Here is a 20635-nt window from a genome sequence, read left to right on the forward strand (position 1 = left end):
TTATCGGTAACAGTCGCCATATGACCTCGAATCGAATTGACATTCATCTGCAGTATTCGCAAACACGAGCGCGCCTCCACCGACGACGATCGCAGTCGGGAAAGCTCCTCCTCGAGTCATGCGATCAAATCCAAGTCGGCCTCAGTGATCAGCTCAACGCGCTCGGCGCCACGGTTCTTGCGAGCGTAGACGCGTCCGTCGTCGGACCAGACCGAGTCGTAGGCGGATCGCCTTCCTTTCTCCTTGGCCAGGCGCAGCAGCTTATAAACGGGTCCGGGCAGGATCTCAAAAAGCCCAACCTCAACATGCTGCCCACCAGCACGGACATCGGAGAACATCAGCTTGCCATATCGTCGCTTAAGTCTCACAACATGATTGCGCGTGACCGGCTGCTTGAAGGTCACAATGAATGAAAAAGTGGGGATGACACGCTGGTTACCACTCCTCCGAGGCAGCGGGTCGTCGGCAAGGAAACGGCACGCCTGAACATCGTCGATGCTCCTCTCAGAGCCGATGCGCGCAAGCACCTCCTGGACGACGCCATGCAGAAGCTCCGGCGTGTCATGCGGTATAGATAGCGGTACTCCCCTTATTCGGACATCAGTACCAGGACGTGCGGACGTCAGGCGCCGCTTCACGTCAGCAAGTTCCAACGCCATCGCCGAGAGGCGCGCCGCCTGGTCAGACAGCGCAGCAGTGAACATATCGATCTTGGCGTTGGTCTGGCCCAGAGCAGCAGCGAGCACATCCGTTTTCGTGGTTATGAGGTCGCCAACAGACGACATCAGGCTCTGAATTTGCGATACAATGGCCTCGGATTCGCTCATCATAACGACCGTCTGACAGCAGAGTTCAAAGATCGAACGAACACAACAACAATTACAACAGAGCACGAGTAAGACGTAAACACAGCACAGGTCGCACACCTCAGTAGCAGTTTCGCGGTTATTTTTCAGTTTAATCGATAACTTTTTACGGGCACAGATCACAGTACCAGGTCCACCATTAACACGATCCTTGCAACGAGCACTAAATGCACAAAAAAACGTCACAATTTTTGGGCGCTATTTACGGCGTCGAGAGGCAGAAATGTCGGAGCTCGATTCAAACGCGTGTTTACACTTGAGAAAGAGAGAGAGAGAGAGAGAGAGAGAGAGAGAGAGATGATGCTTATCTTTCATTGCCGTGCGAGGCAATAAAAATGCATGATTCGCTATTTTTTTTCCTAAAGCCTAACTAATTTAGTCGTGCTCGTGCTCATTACGTCTGTTATGTAAACATTGTGAAAAATCGCTGCTCAAACAAGGTGGGACCTTTTCCGAATAATATATGGATTATATATTGGAATATGCCGATGGAAATGTTGACTAAACATATTTGTAAAAGCTCAAATGTATGAACGAGTAATGAATATATCATTATTGAATTTTTTGATAATAATGCGAGGCCCTTGCGAAGATATCAAATGCAAAATCGCTCGTTATAATATGGTCGCTGCACGAATCGAAATTCCCAATAAATTCGGAATAATCGTTGCCTCTCGCTCTATTATCTGCAGTTATTATTGACAATATACACTAGCGAATTCATTAAATAGATCGACGGCTGTTGTGTACACGCACGACGCATGTCACACGCGCGCCACGCATATATTATATAGAATATATAAAAGCCGAGCGATCACAAAAATATTACTCAATTCGGGCGACTATAGTGCCAGTCTAGTAGTATTATACGTGTATACCATACGCAGTGTGCCCTAATACTGTAAACACTTGACTGCCACTAATGCTGCTGGTGCACTGCTTGTACTGATCTCTCTCTGTGCACGCGCACGATCACATGGTGGCAGTGGCACCAGCAGCCACAGCAGTAACAGCAGTGCAGTAGCGCCTGGCCGCGGAGAGACCATTATAAAATCAACTGCAAAATTACGTAAAAGCACTCGACGCGCCCGAGCTTCCGGGCTGCTGCTGCTGTGGCTGTGGCTACTGCCTCAATGCACCGGTGCGCAGTGTAGTAAGGTCGTTCGTTTATATTTTATATATTATTATATATGCATGGACATTATATGTAGATACACGCCGAGGCTCAGCGCGTAATATTATCGCGCGTAGGAAAATAAAGTATAAATGTGTTTTCTCTCCCTTCCCTTCTCTCTAGATTTACGGCGTGTGCTATACATGTGTGTATGTATACACGAGTTTAACCAGCGGGAAAAGGTTCAGGGTGATCGATGATCGCGGATGGTTAGTCCCGGTGATTGATGACGATCATAGTCGCACACACGAGAGTGACTGCATAGGAGTAACTCCCATACTCCTCCTAGTGCTCCGTCTTCTCTCTCCCTCTCTCTTCTTGCTGTATCCTCGTTGTTGGATTTTCGCGCGCGTACCTCGAAAAGCCACAATATATTCATATAATACCTATATAGCAGACACAGACACACACACGAGCAGTGCGGGGCGATGTATTCATTAGTGGCGTGCACTGCAGCATTGGAAAAGTTATGTTTAGCTTATGCAATAGCCATCGCGTTAAAAGCACTAAGTAAGCAATTTGTTAGATATGAGATGTTAGAATTATTATATACATATGTGCGTGCGTGCGTGTGTCCGCGCAATGTGTTTCAACGTTGTTTGACAACTTTTAACGTATGTATTCATAAATTACTCGCACGTGCATATGTGTGTGTGTGTGTGTGTGTGTGTGTGTGTGTGTGTGTGTGTGTGTGTGTGTGTGCTTCTGCGTGCTATGTAAAACGTGTGTCGCTGAGTATTCGCTTGCATTTAACAATTACATTAGGACAATTTTTATTGTCTCGCTTATTTAGAACTCCAGGTTGCCGAGCAAATGTAAACGAGCGTACGTCATGTATATGCGAGAGATGACAAATGCAATGTGTACCAGCAAAATTGTGGAAAAATCAACGCCCAAAGTTTGCCGCGATTAGATTGCAGCGACCGGCGCACACGTATTATAAACGTACCACACCCATGTATATTTATACTCGTGTATGCACACGGTGCTACGAGTGTCGCTCGCGCCGAAGGGGCTACCCTACACACGCGCATAAATCTAGTAGTCACATAATACCGCACATAATAATGAAAAGTGTCCAATCACAAGCATAAAAAAAATTCTCGAGCGAGCGAGAAGCTGTGTGCGAGAAACAATAGCGCAGCCGCGTTGCCGATCCGCTGTTTTGTAGAAAAAATGTTCTATGCGTTTGCGATATTATGCGTGTAATAATGCGCGTGCGTACGCGGAGCTATACGGCGTCGCTTAGCGGCCGTTCAATCAAAGCCTAATAAGCGCAACGCGCGACTTTTACGAAATATGCGTGACTGCAGCAGCAGCAGCGGCAGTGTTATAATATACTGTCCGCGTACGCATTGGCATAACTCACACCGGTGTACTCTGGTTGCAACAGTTTCGCCACAGTTGCCACTGCGCATTTGTATACAGACAGAGAGACGTTTTTTCTCAAGTCTCACACATCGCGAAATGGATTTCAATCCGGGCACGCGCGGGTGGAGGATGATGAATGACGGGCGTACACGCCACAAGGGGGGGTGTATCGAGAGCTCAATCGGTGAATTATTGGATCGTTGAATGCGTATCGTTTCTGTGCACGCTCGCGGAGACACACGAGCGCTCGAGAATATGAATATGTATGCGTGGGAGTTTCAATTGATTGCCTTTGGTTTTGCCTAAGATTTTTCACTCGTCGTACATAATGCGCACACATAAGCGCGGCCTTAGCGAACTGCTAGTATAGGCTCCGCGCGCCCGCCAGCCCGTATTTATATATATCGCCTCGCTGTGTATAACAACTGAGACCGCGTCCCTTTTAAATTTCATTCTGCATCGGGAGCGACGAGTATGAATGTAATTTCGTGCCCGTGGCCGGGCTGCAAAGACAATTTATTAATTGTATCGTTTAAGAAACTTTATTTATTTTGATTTATGAGCTGGTGCTATGATTTACAGAGTCCGATTACATAAAAGTACGAATAATATACGCGCTTGTCTTTTGGTGTGCAAGCCCCCTACGTAAGTGTGTTTGTATCCGTGCGCGAGTTTGCCTGGAAGCTTCGTAACCACGTAGTGTTGAAGTTAATTAAAAGCCGAATAACTTATAGCGTGTCGCGTTATACTAATTATTGATTTTTTCGCTCTATCAACGTTCCGAAACCCGTTTTGTATGTATGTATCTCCTGCACTCTCATATTCGCTCGTATGGTACCTGTGTACACTGTTGCTGCTGCTGCTGCTGCTGCTGATGCTGATCCCCACAAGGTACACGCGCTCGCGGGCGCGATATTTATATACATTGCATTTGGGCGTACTCGTTAGGAAAAAAGAACGACTCCCTTCATTGCGGATGCGAGCCAAATTGCGATGAAGAATTTTCTTTATACACACGTATGCGTGTAAGTATACTCTGGATTCAACTAGCATCGCGGAGTGAGTAGGAAGAGACGGTGGCGGTGCAGTGTACACGCCTGTGTGTGCTAGTGTATGTGTGCGAAGCGCGAGCAACCTGTTTGAAGATTTCACTTCATCTCTTTTTATGAACCTTGAGAGTCTGGCTCTCTTATCAATCTCGGCGTGCGCGCTCGTATACGATAATTCAATCCATGCAAAACGAATAAATTGACCGAGGTTTATAATACACAACTCGAGTACGTGTGTATGTGTGTTAGTTCAAGCTTATTCGCCGAGCTGCTACATACGCGTGCTGCTACTGCCGCCGCCGCCGTGATCGTAGCTACCGGTATTGAGTCCGTTAATTTCCATTCTTCGGCCTAGGCGGCGGCCGATAAGATCGACTTGTTGTATTATACATGTATAAACGAACGAAATTGATGTATGAGGCGAGAGTGATCACGGTGTTCCGAGCAACTTGTACTACTAATATGACGCATGAGCTGCTCTCTGTGATCTAAGCGACATTACTCCTTTATCTGTTTACGGAGTTTGATGGAGGTCTAGATATTTGTACTTTGATGGAGAATTAATAAAATATCAAAATTTATTACTGTAATGATTATCAAGTGATAAAAGTTGTTTTTTAAATTAGTGATCACACCCACTTTTTTCATTTACATTATTCTCTTATTAGCCAATCCGAATTTGTGTAAGTTATGATGAGCTAGAAATTTAAACGAATACGTGGACACTTTTACGAATGATGGGTATAGTTTCCATTGGCAAACAGCTTAGATACGTCGGCTCGCTACTGTTGCCACTTGCCGCACACTATTAGCATTCTCTGTACGGACGCAGATCTACTCAGACGCAGATCTACTCGGATGCAACACAAAAAATATATTCTTCTAAGCGTTCTATTCTGCAATTTAATTATCAACATGAACAGTAAAACCAAAGCATACATTGCTTTAGTTAAACAAAACCATGTAATATATGTTTCATAGTACTCGCATATTCAGCTCATCTCAAGTTTTAGACATGCCTCTGATAAATTCCAACTACTTCCATTTTTCTATCGACACATCAAACTGACCAATCGGAATTAAAAAAAATAATTTTGATTTATGTATTATTTCTTCAATTGTAACATTTCTATTTATTGTATTATTTCTTCAAATTTCTTGTCTAGTTATACTATTATTTTTACGTTGCCACTTGCAGAATTACAGATAAAAGTACTCTAGCCATATAGCGGTGAAGGTGTAATTACATGATATCTTCGCATTCGAAGTAGTTTAAAACTGGAACGAATTTTTTGAAACGGTCAAATTTTCATTTTTAGATTGTTTAAATACGCAAAATATTTGCATTACAAATGGAACAGAAAAATAGCAAAAAACAAGCCAATGTATTTTGAATGATCATTGTTTGATCATTGGGTCATTGATAATGATGATTATTTCTAATAAATACAGCTTAAAAAGTTGCATTTTATCCAAAAGCTACTTGAGTAGAAGCATGGAAGTATAATTAATTATCATCAACGAATTAATATGCTTAAGGAAAATTTCAGCCTCTAGTACTATTAGTCTTCTGTATACGTATAGGGCCTTCAAAAAGCAAACAAAAAATTAAATCGAAATGACGCAAATGCGGTAACTTGAACGCACGATCGTTTTCTGCTCGTACTGTCGATGTGTATAATAAGAGAGACTAACAACGTGCCGCACGTTGCTGCTCGCTGCTGCTGTTAGAGCACATACACACCGCTTCGACATGCGGCTGTGTTGTTGTATACACATATAGCGTGTAGATGTAGTCACCGCAATTGCGAAGTGCTCAGCTGTTACTGCTACAGCTGCACTTTACTTTTCATTCTTTACTCTTTCTACCTGTACTACACGTTTGTACTGCTACACATACGCGGCGGCGCACATGTGCACGCTCTCGCGGTCTTTATGTATATTTTTCGTAATGTTCGGCTTTTCTTTAATTTTCACGTTTTATATTCTGCACGTATACACGTATAAGTTCGCCCGCTTAGGCAGTAACCGCTTAAAAGTGTATCACGTTTAATTGAGAAATTTCGATTGGCTAAATATATAAATACGTAGCTTTAACAGACTTTTGAGGCTTTTAGCAAAGTCGTCGTCGTCGTCGTCGTATGTTTTGCGAAAGTATGAACGCGGGGTACACACACACACACACACATTCATAAACGCGTGTTAACAGTCTCTTTGTTGCTTGGTAATCGTGTTTATACACAAGAACGCTACAAAACCCTTTTGCAGCTGCACAATGATTAATTAGAAAAAAAATTGTTGTTTTTTTTTCCTTTCAAATCCATATACGCGCTTATGTAGCGCAGAAAAATCTTAACGATTCCGCGGGGTATCGGCGGGATTTCCTCGCGCACAATCCGACGCCTGCGTGTGCGTTACGAGAAATATTTTTACCTTAATAGCTTTTCGCATTAAAAACGCGCCTATATCAGTATTATAATTAAGCGACCTTTTATGAGTGAATATTTTTTTTCCAATTCCGTGTGCGTTCTAATAAGCGAACGTATTCCTAATAATCACCTTTTGCGTTCTATCGCTCGCGAGCGCGTTAGTATGTGTATATATGTATCGAGTATCGCGGGCCGCATTGTTGCAGTGTACGCACATAAATGCACTTCGTAAGTGTATGCGCCTGCGTGCTTATGTATGTATGTATATATGTGAAGAGGTGTGCGATAACCACACGAAGCCGCGCGTATAATAATAAGACGTTTTTATTCGTTCGGGCAATTATCGATAAACATACTTAACAACCCTAGTGCGGCACTACGTACGGGGACAGATGCACGGCGGTGACATACCAAGCGTTATAAATATAAGTGTACACCTGCGCGTATATATCGACAAAAACGTAAGCATGTGCAGAAATTACAAAACTTTTACTTCAATCCTGCTCTTATTTGTATAATGTTATATACATACAGTCACACAAGAAACGATAAGATCTTGCGAATATTTGACCACCTTCAGTACACACATCTATCACTAGAAAAACTCAAGAGTCGATTCAATTTCGATTTATATAATCATTTTAACTTTGCCACTTGCAGATTTACAAATGGAGGTACTCGCCATCCAACGGTCGAGGCTGACTTTAACTATGATCGAATTTTCATAAATTTTTTCATGCAATTTTATTTTGACTGCATTTAAATTAATTAAAAGTTATTAATATTTTATCATTTTTAAATGTAATTTGGCACGGTGGAATTATTAAGATCGAGTCTTTCTCTTTCTCTCATTTAATTTTTATAGCAAACAAAGTAGTCTGCGTGTCAACCCGAGCCCAGCAAACGAGACTTGATACAATTGTTTCAAAAATCTCGATAAAACTCTGCTCCGGCACACGAAACTCCCGCGTGCGCCTGTATGCACATAAACAGGAATTAATTTTTATTTTAATTCTCGCGTATAAGACTTTTTATGAAGTTGTCGTCGATACCTGGTGTGTACCCGCACATTTAGATAGCTTGTATTCGTTGTTCTTATTTTTTTTCTCTCTCTCTCTCTCTCTCTCTCTCTCTCTCTCTCTCTTTCTGTTTTGATCGAGGCAATTAACGGGCTATATTATTCGTGAATTTACATTGTGCTATACGCTATAACTGCCGAGGAATTACTTAATGCACCTTCGCGCGCGCGCGTACGCGCCTACATTACGTTGTGTGTATGTGTGTTTGTTTGGGTTTTGTGCAGTGCTTAATTGTTAAAGCTCAATGGAAAACGATCGGCTTCTTTTTATGCCTGTTCTCGTATGGGTGTACGTCTATGCTAAGGAACTTTTAGGTTAATATAGTTGTTAATTGGATGTTATGAAATTTCTCGTGTTCCCTACTCCGGTATAACGACGGAATAACTTATCGGATCGTATGTACGGCTCGAGCTCGAGCCAAGCGGAAAATGTGTATACGAGTAATTCTACAAAAAATCTTTCATTAAAAGTATAAAAAAAAACATTACAATAATTTTGATTTATTCTCCAATCCCACATTTACCCAGCCTTTGAAATAATTCCAAAACCCTCGGCAACCAATCACCCTTGTTTCGTACAAACATTTAAATCCCCTGCGATGTTTTTTTTTTTAATCGCACCGTTGCAGATGCATTTTTTCGCTCACCGAGAGAGGCAACGTCGGCGCGATTACACGATAATTCCAATTGGCGTCGGTGTATATCTTTTTAAACTGCGCTACTGTATTTAGAAACGATCTTGGGCAATGGCAATGTGGCTTGACTTTTCCTAGTGCGCAGTGCAATATCAATTGAAATTCGCTTTATTTTACTTCTGGTCTACATTATGCGCCTAGCGTTATAATAACAGACACACGCACGGGCATAAATATGCACACACGTACACAAACGCACACACGTGTGCGCTGTGCACTTTTGTGTATCGATATACAAATAGCGCAATTCAAATAATCTTTTATCACCGCAGTTAATTATTTTCACGTACATAATACACACGCAGACACACACACAGACATACGCACACGCGCTCACTCAGCAGTTATACATACAACGTATGCCGGTAATGATCTCTCCTTTATTCCTATAATCTTAACATGGCCACGTAATTCTTTGCAGCTCCGCGTATACATGAAGTTATAAATAAATCAATCATTGTTGATTATCGGGCGCGGCGATCTAGTATCGTTTCCTAAATCTGTACACATTATGCGTAATTTTATTATCGCCGACTTTTTTTCTTCCCATTGACAATTATTGTACAGGTGAATAATAATCGCTGCTATACTACTTCGCCGCTGTAAAGGTACAGCGCACTCGTACAAACCTTTCAACGCGTTCGTATAAACGCGTGCATACCTACCTAAGCGTAATATTATCTGCTTTGTAATATCAAGCGAATATAATTCAAGCGTATAAACTGTATAAACAGATTTTGCATCGATAGATATAACACTTTCTATCTTACGTGCCAAGTCTTTCGCACATGACTATCGGAAGAACTATTGCGTATTTTTTTTTTCTTACTTTTTTTTTCGCGTGAAAATAGAAACTGCAGTGGGTCATGCACGCCGTACAGGTTTACACGCGATGGCCTTGGGGCAGCCAAGTATACGCATAAACATCGCATAACCACTTGCATATATATACGCGTATATATACAGAGAATACCGAGTGCGTTTGGTGCACGCCCGCCGCCGCCACTCTCTTCGCGCTTTATCCTCGACATTCAGTCGACTTGAAAAACTTTCGGATATACTCGCGGGCTCGATTGAAAATTGAATAGGTTTTATCGCGTGGCCACATCGTTTTACGACTCCCCAATGTAATTGTTCTCGCCAAGTGCAGCGCGCCGATACGATCGACGCTTTGGTTGACCGATTCAAAATTCAAACTGTTCTCTGTCGACCTTACACACATATATAGCTCGACTCCGAGCTAGGCCATGAATTTTCAATTTTCTCGTCGTCAGATCTGTAGAAGAGAGAGAGACAGAAAAAAAGTGTTATACACTCCTGCCAATCGATCACACGTTTTTCCACACGAGCGAATGTTCCGATATAGATGTATAAAAAAAAAGTTCCACAGACTCTCCGCGCCGCCAATAGATACATTTTCCACGGGCGTATATACATACATAGACGCACGCACGCGTTTTCGTGGCTATGTAATTTTCTTGCGGTGTTGCTATAATTTTATCGTTCGCGTATTATATATAGAGTGTACAATCTACCTTGCGCCGCGCTCGGGCGGCCTAGTGTGTGTGTGTGTGTGTGTGTGCACTGCTCGATATTATATATATAGTTGTGCACGCGAGTCGAGAGAGCTGTTGTATTAGCGGCTCCGAGGATAATTTGATAATTTCGTCGATTAATCGAATCCCGTCATTATGCAGAGCGCAAAAAGAGAAAATTGTTACTTTGCGATATACCGCATGATGTACTTAAGACATTCACTGAAATCAGCTCCTTCCTTTTTTTTTCATCGAAGGTACTAGATAAATAATCCATTGATTATTATAATTCGGTGCGTATTTATTTAGTCATTAAATGCGTTCGCTAGTTTTACAGGGTGAAGAAGTAATTAAACGATAGCCTGTCATGATGGAATATATTTTTTCTGATCGCTTGCAATAATTCCTTAAATATGAGTAGTAGCTGTATATCGATGTTGTATAAATCTCAAGGGATCCGTGGCTTTGACTGCGCAATGATTGCATTTAAAATCAATTTTCGATTGCACGCAGCTTAGATATTATACAGAAAACACAACAATCACTTGCAAAGCGTGTAATAACTCTCTTAGCTCTGGGTTACAAATATATTGCTCTGCGAGTAATGCTTATAAATTGAATTCAATGTACGAGACTAATGAATTTTATGTTGTTTTTAATCGACTCCGGAGTATCAGGTTCAAATAATAATTTGCGTTGTACAACAATCTCTCTCTCTCTCTCTCTCTCTCTCTCGTTCTTGCGCGCAATGAATACATAAAATCGCCGATACCGCCTCGAGAGAGCCCGACCTTCAATTATCTCCAATGCGTAAAGGCCTCTTTGAACGCAAAAAAATACACAAAACTTTACCTATCCGCTGCTGCGGCTACTCGGGCGCAGAAAGAGACGCGTGTTGGAAAGTCAACGCCGCGGCGGCGGCTCACAAGCTTCGCGTCAGTTTCGCAAATGTATGTAGCGCCGCTTTTTTCGCCCGCTCTCGACCGCAATGATTGGAAAATGCCTCGGCGCGCAGTGCGCAAAGGCGCGACGTTTACCGCTGCGACGGTAGAGATTGATTGAATTTTGATAAATTTTGGACTCGATCGCGGCGGGGGGAGCAAAAATGCAACCTAAAAGAATGTTCAAAGAATCATTATGTAACACCGCAGCGGTGCAGGCCGGTGCGACGAATTTTACAAAAGAACTTGGTATACATATATATCTAGACAGAGACTAATTAGTTACGATCGCGTGTGTGCTTCGTACGAAGTAGCACCGTACGAGAATACAATAAAGTTTCGATATTAATTAAATTACGTAAAATCATATATGATCTCACACAATGTGTAATATATGTAAAAAACGATCACCCTAACAAAATGCCGCCCCTTCGCAATCTACAAGTTGCGTAATTCTCGCGTATGAAAAAAAGTTTCTTTATTTTTTTTTCTTTCTTTTTTTTTATCCGTTCGGCTGATCGGTCGTAAAATTAATTGCTTAGGCGGTAGCTAATTACAAACTTCAAAACATTCATAAATCTCCGCGGCTCAATGTGCAAATTATTTTATATATTCGTAATATAATACAGTTTATGTTGTCTTCGTAAAATTTACGCGATAAGAGCGAGTACAAATTAGGCGTCATATAAAAATAACTGAAAAAAAATTACAAGAAACGAGCTGAAATTCTCACGAGTTTGATCGAAATGTAATAAAATTCAAAGTGTCGAAGTTCGCTTTGGAAAAATGCAGAACAAAAAAAAATTGCAAAATCTTCCCTACAAGTTCAGTAACTTTGATCAAAGAAAACAATTAATTTTCGCATTTTTTTAACTCCAATCAAATAGCGAAAAAACCACGAGGAGAGCAAACGCTCTGCGCTTCCTCTATAATAGCGTATAGATCACTCTTTAATTAGAAAGAAAGCAGCTACTGTATAGAAGCAGTAAAAGTCAAGAACCATTGAATCTATTACAAGAGACAACGAGCGACAAATGCGCGATCGCGCGCCATTCTTAATTGGTCAATTGATCTGTGTGTGCGCTCGCGGCTATGGCTGTGTACTGTGTGTGTGTATGTGTGTGTGTGTGTTTGTTGAACCATCAAGCGGCTGTGGGTGTACATTCTTCGTGACAGTTTTACATCGATGTGCGACGACGACGACGACGACGCTGGAGTTTAAATTCTCGAGCGCATCATCCACATTATCTGATGCTGTCTTTCTCTATCTCTCTTCTCTCTCTCTCTCTCTCTTGCTCTCTATTATGGTGTCATTCTGTCTACTTTATTATATCTTCTTCTCTCTGGAGAGTGTAATTAATCGTTGAACGCCTGGAAAAGCAGATAAAAGAGATAGATTTGATGTTAATCTAATGCGATCTTCAGATATGCCATAGAAAATACGTTTGTCTCGAATTGAAAATGTTAAAATTAGTGACTAAGTTTTAATTTTTTGGGTAAAATGAAGTGAGGTTGAATTTTTCAGATAATTTTCCTAATATGTATGAAAAAATTTTTTCTCTAAAATTTAATTTCTATATTTTATTAATTGTTAGGCATCCACGTAATAATTTAGAATAACAGTTATCATAAAAAGTGTGTGTATGAAATTTATTTTTACATCAGCTTCATAGTAATTCGGATTGGTCCTCTCATTAAAGTAGAGATGGTAAACTTAGAATACAAGGTCGGACTTGTTCAAATTTGAATCAGTCGGCTTGTATGAATGGAAAAATTAAAAGTAGGGGGGAAGCGAGCTCAATAGTATACACAGCCAATAGCAAGTAAGCCCATCTATCGTACCAGTGTATTGGTTCAAATTTCTAAACCCTCATAACTTTCACAAATTTGGATTGACCAGTATAAGAGAAATAAAAATGAAGGAAGTGAACGTAAGCTAATGGAGGTTTGATAATTTCAGGAAAAGATGAAGGGGTCTACAATTTGAGATGGGCAGATTATTTATAAGCTTCATTTTTACAATCTATAATAAAAAAAATTATTTTCTCAATATTTTATTCAAGTAATTCTATTTTGTAAAGCTACACAATATTTTTTTGTTGGCAACTACTTATAGAAACCCGATTTTACTTGTAAGACCTTGGCAATTTTCATTGGAATTTTCCTTGTCCATTCTACAAGAACTTTCTGTTTATGTATTCGAGATGTAATTCTATTTTTTACCAAATACAGTTGTAATAAAATATGTCGAATAATTTTTCTCAAGATATTCATGCTTGTAACACGTTGATAAATTTATAACCGTAAAGGCAGTGGTTTTTCAAATCAAACGATTGACTTTATCACTCAAGATTAAAAAGCCGACGACGAAAAAAAATCAAAGCAACGATAAATACGCTTGCTTAACCGATTAGGAGCGCTATAGAATTCTAACTACGTTTATATCGCTGCATGATAGTTTTCCAATCCGATAAATTGATACGTCAGTCAAAAAATCGCGCAGAATTATCAAACTGAGCGCGCGCGGGTATATATATATAACGCTCGTGTGTACAAGTTTCCGTTTATAAATCTAGTTGCGCGTGCGCGCGTAGTTCGGAATTTTCGCCATAAGTTCTTGTCGCCGTACGGTTTTAATCGTTTCTCAGCAATAGCATATGCGAGAAAATATATATAGCTCCTGCTTGGAAAAAGAGAGAAATCAAAACTGGACTCTACTCGCGAATTATTCGAAAAATTACAACAACAACAACGACGACGACGAGGACGAAAAAAAACATTTCTCGCGACCGTAATCCGGTTATGAAACTCCCAATTTGACACTTGCTTTTCCTCGCACAAGTGCGCGCGCGCGCGTGCACACGCACGCAATAGTAAGTGTAAAAAAAAAGAGAAAAAAAACATATTGGAACAAAATTTTAATAAGATTTCATGCACACAAATTTTCAATTATCATTTGTTCGTATCTTGCGTGTTTGTACGTGTGTGTGTGTGTGTGTGTAACTGTGTTCTGCGTATATACGACGGAGCAAATCAGAGCCGAATAAAGTATGGAAATCACGTTTAATCGGCCCAAGAGTCGCGCGAGTCGTGGATAGAATTTCACTTAAGGGAATATAATAATCTCATTCGAAAATCAGAGTGAATTTTGCGCTTATTAGCAGGCGCGCGCGCACAGCTTGAAAAGATGGAGGAGAAAAAAAATACGGCACCAAAGTGACGGACAAGCCGTACGTAACGAGGTTTAAACGACGTAGTCGCGCATATATTGCCAACTCGCAGACTCACATATATACTTATTATATATACTTACACATAGATGTGTGTGTGTGAGACTTTTTCGGCACATACGTATATATCCGTATAAATATACATGAGACGACGTTCTCTCGTCGTGCGAGCGCGACTCAATTAGTAGTATTTATTTTATGTACACATGCCCGACGACAGTGTGTGTGTGTGTGTGTAAGTGCATGTGCTTGTATATGCAGCCACGGACTCGTGCGCGAGACTATCAAACTCGACGTGTATAGTGTTGCCAATGAGTTTTGATAAAATCACGACTCTCGACGTCTTACATCGTGATTCGAACATTTCATATTCGCAATTGGCGTCGAATTTTGAAAAATCGAGTATTGCTCGCTATGACGTTTGTATAAATGGAAAACACTTCCGTCGTCCAGTGTATTATAAGGTAGTGAGAAAGCGCGTGGGTGGGTGGTTGCTGCTGCTTTACACGCGAGACACTCATAATCTCAATATATATAGCGCCTAGTTTCAAGCTTTATGTTTCGAGCTTAAGTATATGGCGGAGATCTTTGGGGCGCCCAGCGTTACAACAGCTCGTGTATGAGCGCAGCAGCCCATTGCAGCAGATAACGAACGATTTTCCATACTTCGTACCGAAAAGATCACGGCGATAATCTTTCTCTCTCTCTCTCTGTTTTGTCGTGCACCGCATAATGCCCTGTTACACTTTTGTTTTTATACACGTGAAATTTTTTTTTCCTGTTTTTTTTTTTCGAAAGCTTCGCGCTCACTTTTACACATGTGCAATTTTGCATGTGCACACGTATACACACACACGTATGTGCATGTACGTACGTATGGATATACATTGCGTAACTCATAACAACGGTAACAAGTAGAGCTACTACTCTATATACACCAGTGGTACTACATACATACATACATACGTATACTACATGTGCGCGGTGGCAGCGGCGCGGGGACCTATTACATTATTATACGTATATGCCGTACGTCTTATGGAAAAGTCCCATTGACGCGATAATGATCTTATATACTTGCACGCCACGAGGCATTATCGCCCTATGGCTGGCTACTGTTTTGTAAAAAAAATGCAAAAAAAAACTGCCATGCGATATTGTACCTATATATGCACTTTTTTTCTACTGCTTTTCGGTCAATCGACTTATATAGCGCACACGCGCACATGTAAACGTGCCTAATTTCGCCTCGCACGCGCAGTAATTATTCTCCCGAGCCGTCCATTATTTCACGCATTTTTGTATGCCCAAAAAATTTTCGGTTCTATATACGTATACGTTACAGCGAGCGAGTCTCGTTTAATTAACGCGCGAAAAAGGCGCGCAAGTGTGCCAGTTTAACGAATAATCTCGCATGCATTCTGATTTTCAGGTCACGTCAACGCTTTTTATTATTATCATTATTATTATTTTTATTATTATTATTATGTCACGCTGTGATTTTAATCGTGCGAGCTCGGCGCAGCCGCGTCGGTATAAATGAATTTTCACCCGCGCGCGCGAGTGCGAGCATTGTGAGCCCAGAATGCAAGGCAGCTGTCAAATGGCTCTTTATAATTGTTTGCATGTCATTAAAAAAACAACAAAACAGACACGTACATACACACAAACTGCTGTACAACTCGGGTCGCGTGGCGCGACAAGAAAAAAAAGTGCCAAACTTTTCGCGTGCGCGCGTGTGTGTATACGTGTAATCGTAGCTAATCGTTTCGCTGACAAAACTGGAACGATTGTGAAATATTCAAGAACTCGAGGCGAGACGAAGGAGCTGAGAGATAGACGACGCGGTGCTCTGGTGCGGCTGCTGCTGCTGCTACTGCAGTTGTGGCGCGCGTTCGTGTGTTCTTATTCTCTTATTCGGTGCGAGCTCCACCGACACCGCCGCGACGTTTTTAACCAAGTGGGCAATCGTCGTTTTCATTATTGCATCTGTGTGTGCATTCGTGTCTCGGTATACTGGAAACGGTGCGGCAAAGAAAGAGAGAAAGACAGAGAGAAAAAGTGGCGCAAGGCGCGCAAAATCCGAATAATATATAATTGCATCTGGCTTAATAGTCGCGATAAATGTCGATATTATTATGGGTATAGCTTCTTCGCGTTAAATTACATCCCAAGCCATTATCATTCTTCATGATGAAACTTATAGGACTGTGGCAACACGGCAACGTCTCTCTCTTTCTCTCTCTGTTTTTCTATCTCGCTCCTTAGGATGATAGCTTTGCTATGGTTGTTGATTTTTCGCGTGGCGCATTATAATATACATTCGCGATCCCACACCTCTCTTTTATACCTCGCGAGCGCGCGAAAAAGCAAACAGCTATTTCAAGAGCTGCAAACAACTGTGGCTCCGACGGTCGTAAAAAAAAGAAGAACAACAAGAAGATATAAAAAAGGGAGTTGCATTTATATGCACGCGGAATAGTATCTTCTTCGTCTTTACAAGCGATGCAATAGTCTCTCTCTCTCTCTGACTCCAGTGAATACTCGCGTTGTGTATAATGCATCTGTGATGCATGGCACGCGGCTCATTAGCGCCAATCGATCGATTGCTCCGAGTGCAGAGACGATCGACGACTGCTGCGTGACTACGTAACCGCGCCCATAAAGTCTGCCTGTTCGCGCATCGGCTTTTCTTTTGTGTCTGAGCCAGCGCCTCGGTTTGATTTGTATGCGCCGTTGAAAGTATATGCGTACGAGATGCTGTGGAACGAATGTGTCAAAGGTGTCACCTTCGCGAGTCCTGCCAGATGAGTTCGAATTTTTATTAAAAACAAAAAAAGACAGCTCGATATAAATTTCTTTTGTATATCTTGTGTACAAGCTAAGTTGCCACCTCGATCAACGGTCGAGCTCGCGATGACGTCTTCATATATGTATATGATGCGATCTTCTTCTGATTGAAATAAAAAGATGCTGCGGAATCATCATCTTGCCTCGCAATCCGCTGCACACACATGATATAACGCGCAAAGATTAAACTCAATCTCTGTTTTTAAATATCGTTTGGCGCGCGCGAGAAAAATAATACCGTACGATAGACTTAATTTTTGCACCGATAAACGTTTTTCTATAAATATGCGCTTATACGTTATTTTTCAAAGAATAAACGCATACATAGTATAACGAGTATATGCGTGTGTGTATATGAGCATTGCGTAAGACCAAGGAGCAATTTTAATCGTACACCTGAGAGTCGAACGCGCGTCGATGTCTTGCCGTATAGGCCCCTACATAGAGCAGCACATGGTCCGTATACAACCCGATCTTGGCTTTTCCTCCGATTTCCATAAAGCTGATCATTGAAAAAAGTAAATTCGATCACCTGCTCATTAAATTCGCATTAACAATCATTTTGTATCAGAGTCGCGGCGGCGGCTCTCTTGCGGGTCGAGGCGGCCCGAGACAGGGAGAGGTGAATTAAGGTCGCTATTCATTTTCTCTTATACACTACTCGCTAGCTCGTACACATACACACACACACATATATATATATGCAATTCGAGCGTAACTCCACCTAATTGCAGAATCTGTCTCAACTCGAGGAACTTGGAACGACGATTGCGAAATATGTACCGCAGTTAGAGCTCTTATGGCTACTGGTCGCCGCACTGTACTCTCTACTACTATACGCGATTTATACTCGATTTCGCGCGCCTCGACTCGATCCGACACACTGCGCTCGTCGGCGCACATTTACACAAATGCTATACAAGACACTGTAAATTACATGTTCGCTCGCGAGCTCGCGCATTGACGATCCTCCGAGTAGTAGTATACATTAGCGATGAGCAGCTTGCAGCTCGGCGCAATCGAATCGGGCGTGGATAGTTACACACATCGAGCGGTATATATCGGCAAAAAAAGAGGTGTCGATTGGAAAGTGCACGCGTGTACGCACACGCAGACACGCACGCGCACATGTATAAGGCAATATAAACTAATGAATAACCCACACGATTGTGATGATTATCGTGATGATGCATCTCCGTAATCACTGTCATCCTTATTACTCGAGGAATGTTGGCATTAATGCACTTATGGACGCGGTGATACCCCGAGAGAGAGAGAGAGAGAGAGAGTTCATTTACATCTCATTTGCAATAAAGCCAGCTCTCTGCGCTTTGGCGAGATGTGCGCTGCGATCGAGGAAGGGGAGAGGCGCGTCTATAATCGTAGTCTCGTAGGCTTGAATTATTGTCCTTGCGACTGCTCCTTAACGCCGACTTTTAACGATCGCTACGATATTTATGCGGATAATTAGGTGTTCGATTCGACAATTTTACACTGCGAGCGACGCTCGCACACGTGTGTGCAAGTGTGTGTTTGCGCGTGTGTTGTTGCGAAAGGCGCCGCGCGTGCGTATTACTACACACTTAGGCTTTATTGCACATAATTTATCGTCGGGATTATTTAAAAATACGCACTTGCCATTTAAGTTGTCTAATGCAATATTTTTCTCTGTTCTTCTTTTGCAGCGGCAGCAGTTGTCTGTGTGCGGCCGGCTACGGGCATTTCGGTGAAAACTCAGTGGTGGTGTGGTGTGCGGGTCAGTGGTGCCGAGCGCGTGCGCGCAGGATAATCGTTACGCTGCTGTGGATTATGCCAATTAAATGCCCGTCAATATCAAAGATCAAGACGACGCCTTCAACCACCATCGATTCTGACGAAGCACCTGTACGATTCAGCGCTCGTCGTCTCGTCGTCGAATGATACGTAATCACACGCGCGTTTCTGGGTTTTCTAAATAATAAATAATCAAGCGGTTGTTTACGAAAAAAAATTAAATAAAGTATATCGCCGGGACAAGACGCGACGCCGCGTGTGCGAGGTGATTTCGACGTTTTCGCGAAAGCTGCTCTCGCAAAGCGGCTCGGTACTCAGTGACAGTGGCGCGCGACCTGCTGCGTCGTCGCCTACGTTATCAGCATCGCGCGCGAGCCCACGAACAAGCAGCAGAAATTCAGCGCGAGTCGAGGAGCGCCGCAGGCGTCGGGCGCAAGCGGTGGCTCGACACTACCCTGACTTACCTCCACGGCGCCGCCAACCTGCAATCAAGGTTCATGGTTTTCATGGTGAGTACTCTTCTCTTTTTATTTTTCTACTATTTTCTTTTGAATACTATGTTGCGGAAAGAACTGTTTTGGAGTTTGCATGAAATCAATTACGAGCGATTTACCAAGTGCAACGTACGTAATATATATTATTGAATTCTTTTCGAAACAAATTACTCGAAACAATGAGTTTTAATTAAGCCCGCAGATCTCTCCGGATAGCCACACACGCTCTTTGTGTGCGATCGCGCAGCAAAATTTATTCGTCAAATTTTTCACGTCCGAATTTCCACTCGCGAAAAAAACAACATCACACTCGAAACTCCGGTTAACTATATCATTATACACCGAGCGATAGGAATCTCCTCTCGCGGACTGCAGCAACCGAAAAAACCATACCGCAGCCGTACGAGAGAAAAAAAATCGGCATCGGCAGAATATATACGCCAAGCACTTCATTAATCAAAACGTGTATACAGTCGAGTATTATAAATGCAAACGATCGCTCGCTCGCGCGACTCTCGAACGTGTTCGTATTCCGCTCGTTTGTTCCATGCATTATATAGAGTGTGTGCCCCGATGATCGCGCGCGGCCCGTCGCGATATATCGGGGCCTCGCGCTGTATATATAATATAATATAATACGTGTGGCATATCGCTAAAATGTACCACCTTGTAACGAACGATTATCATTTTTATTATTTCAATTTTTCAAGTCCACAGATAGAGGACGTATTGAATAACAACGAAATTTCTCATACAATCAACGCATCTTGGTCTATCGGGCATCACTGCGCTTTTTTCGTTGTTTCTCGAGAGCCCGATCCCCACGAGAGTCGATCTGTATTGGTATACATACTCGAATTCCATTACATCTTAACATGATAAAATTCATCCTTTTTCGCACACAACACACAAATACGCAAACACATAAAGAGCCTCAGAACGCGAGCAGCTTGTCTTTTATCTCTCTCTCATTTTTAATCAACTACCTCTTTCTCCCTCCCTCTCGCATTTTTCTCTCTCTCTCTCTCTCTCTCTCTTGCTCGTTCCAAAGTCTTCTGAGTCCCATATCTTATCCTGCCTTATGTCCTTTTGTGCATTTCGCCACTCTATACGCACACTGTTCATCTCGTAGCAGGGATCTCTTATATAT

General features: G+C 42.0%; 1 protein-coding gene across 2 annotated transcripts in view; it reads left to right on the forward strand.

The window, feature by feature from the left end:
* Positions 1-20635, forward strand: part of LOC106660164 (dendritic arbor reduction protein 1-like) — a 299915-nt gene that overhangs the window by 20736 nt on the left and 258544 nt on the right. For both annotated transcript variants that reach the window (XM_023459314.1, XM_014383026.2), the window contains exon 2: positions 18904-19500. In XM_023459314.1, coding sequence (XP_023315082.1) covers positions 19489-19500 — 12 coding nt within the window. In that variant the 5' untranslated portion in view covers positions 18904-19488. The remainder of the gene's footprint in view (positions 1-18903; positions 19501-20635) is intronic.

The sequence above is a fragment of the Trichogramma pretiosum genome, unplaced genomic scaffold (genome assembly GCF_000599845.2).
Source record: "Trichogramma pretiosum strain Unisexual culture from Peru unplaced genomic scaffold, Tpre_2.0 scaffold44, whole genome shotgun sequence".
NCBI classification, from domain to species: domain Eukaryota; kingdom Metazoa; phylum Arthropoda; class Insecta; order Hymenoptera; family Trichogrammatidae; genus Trichogramma; species Trichogramma pretiosum.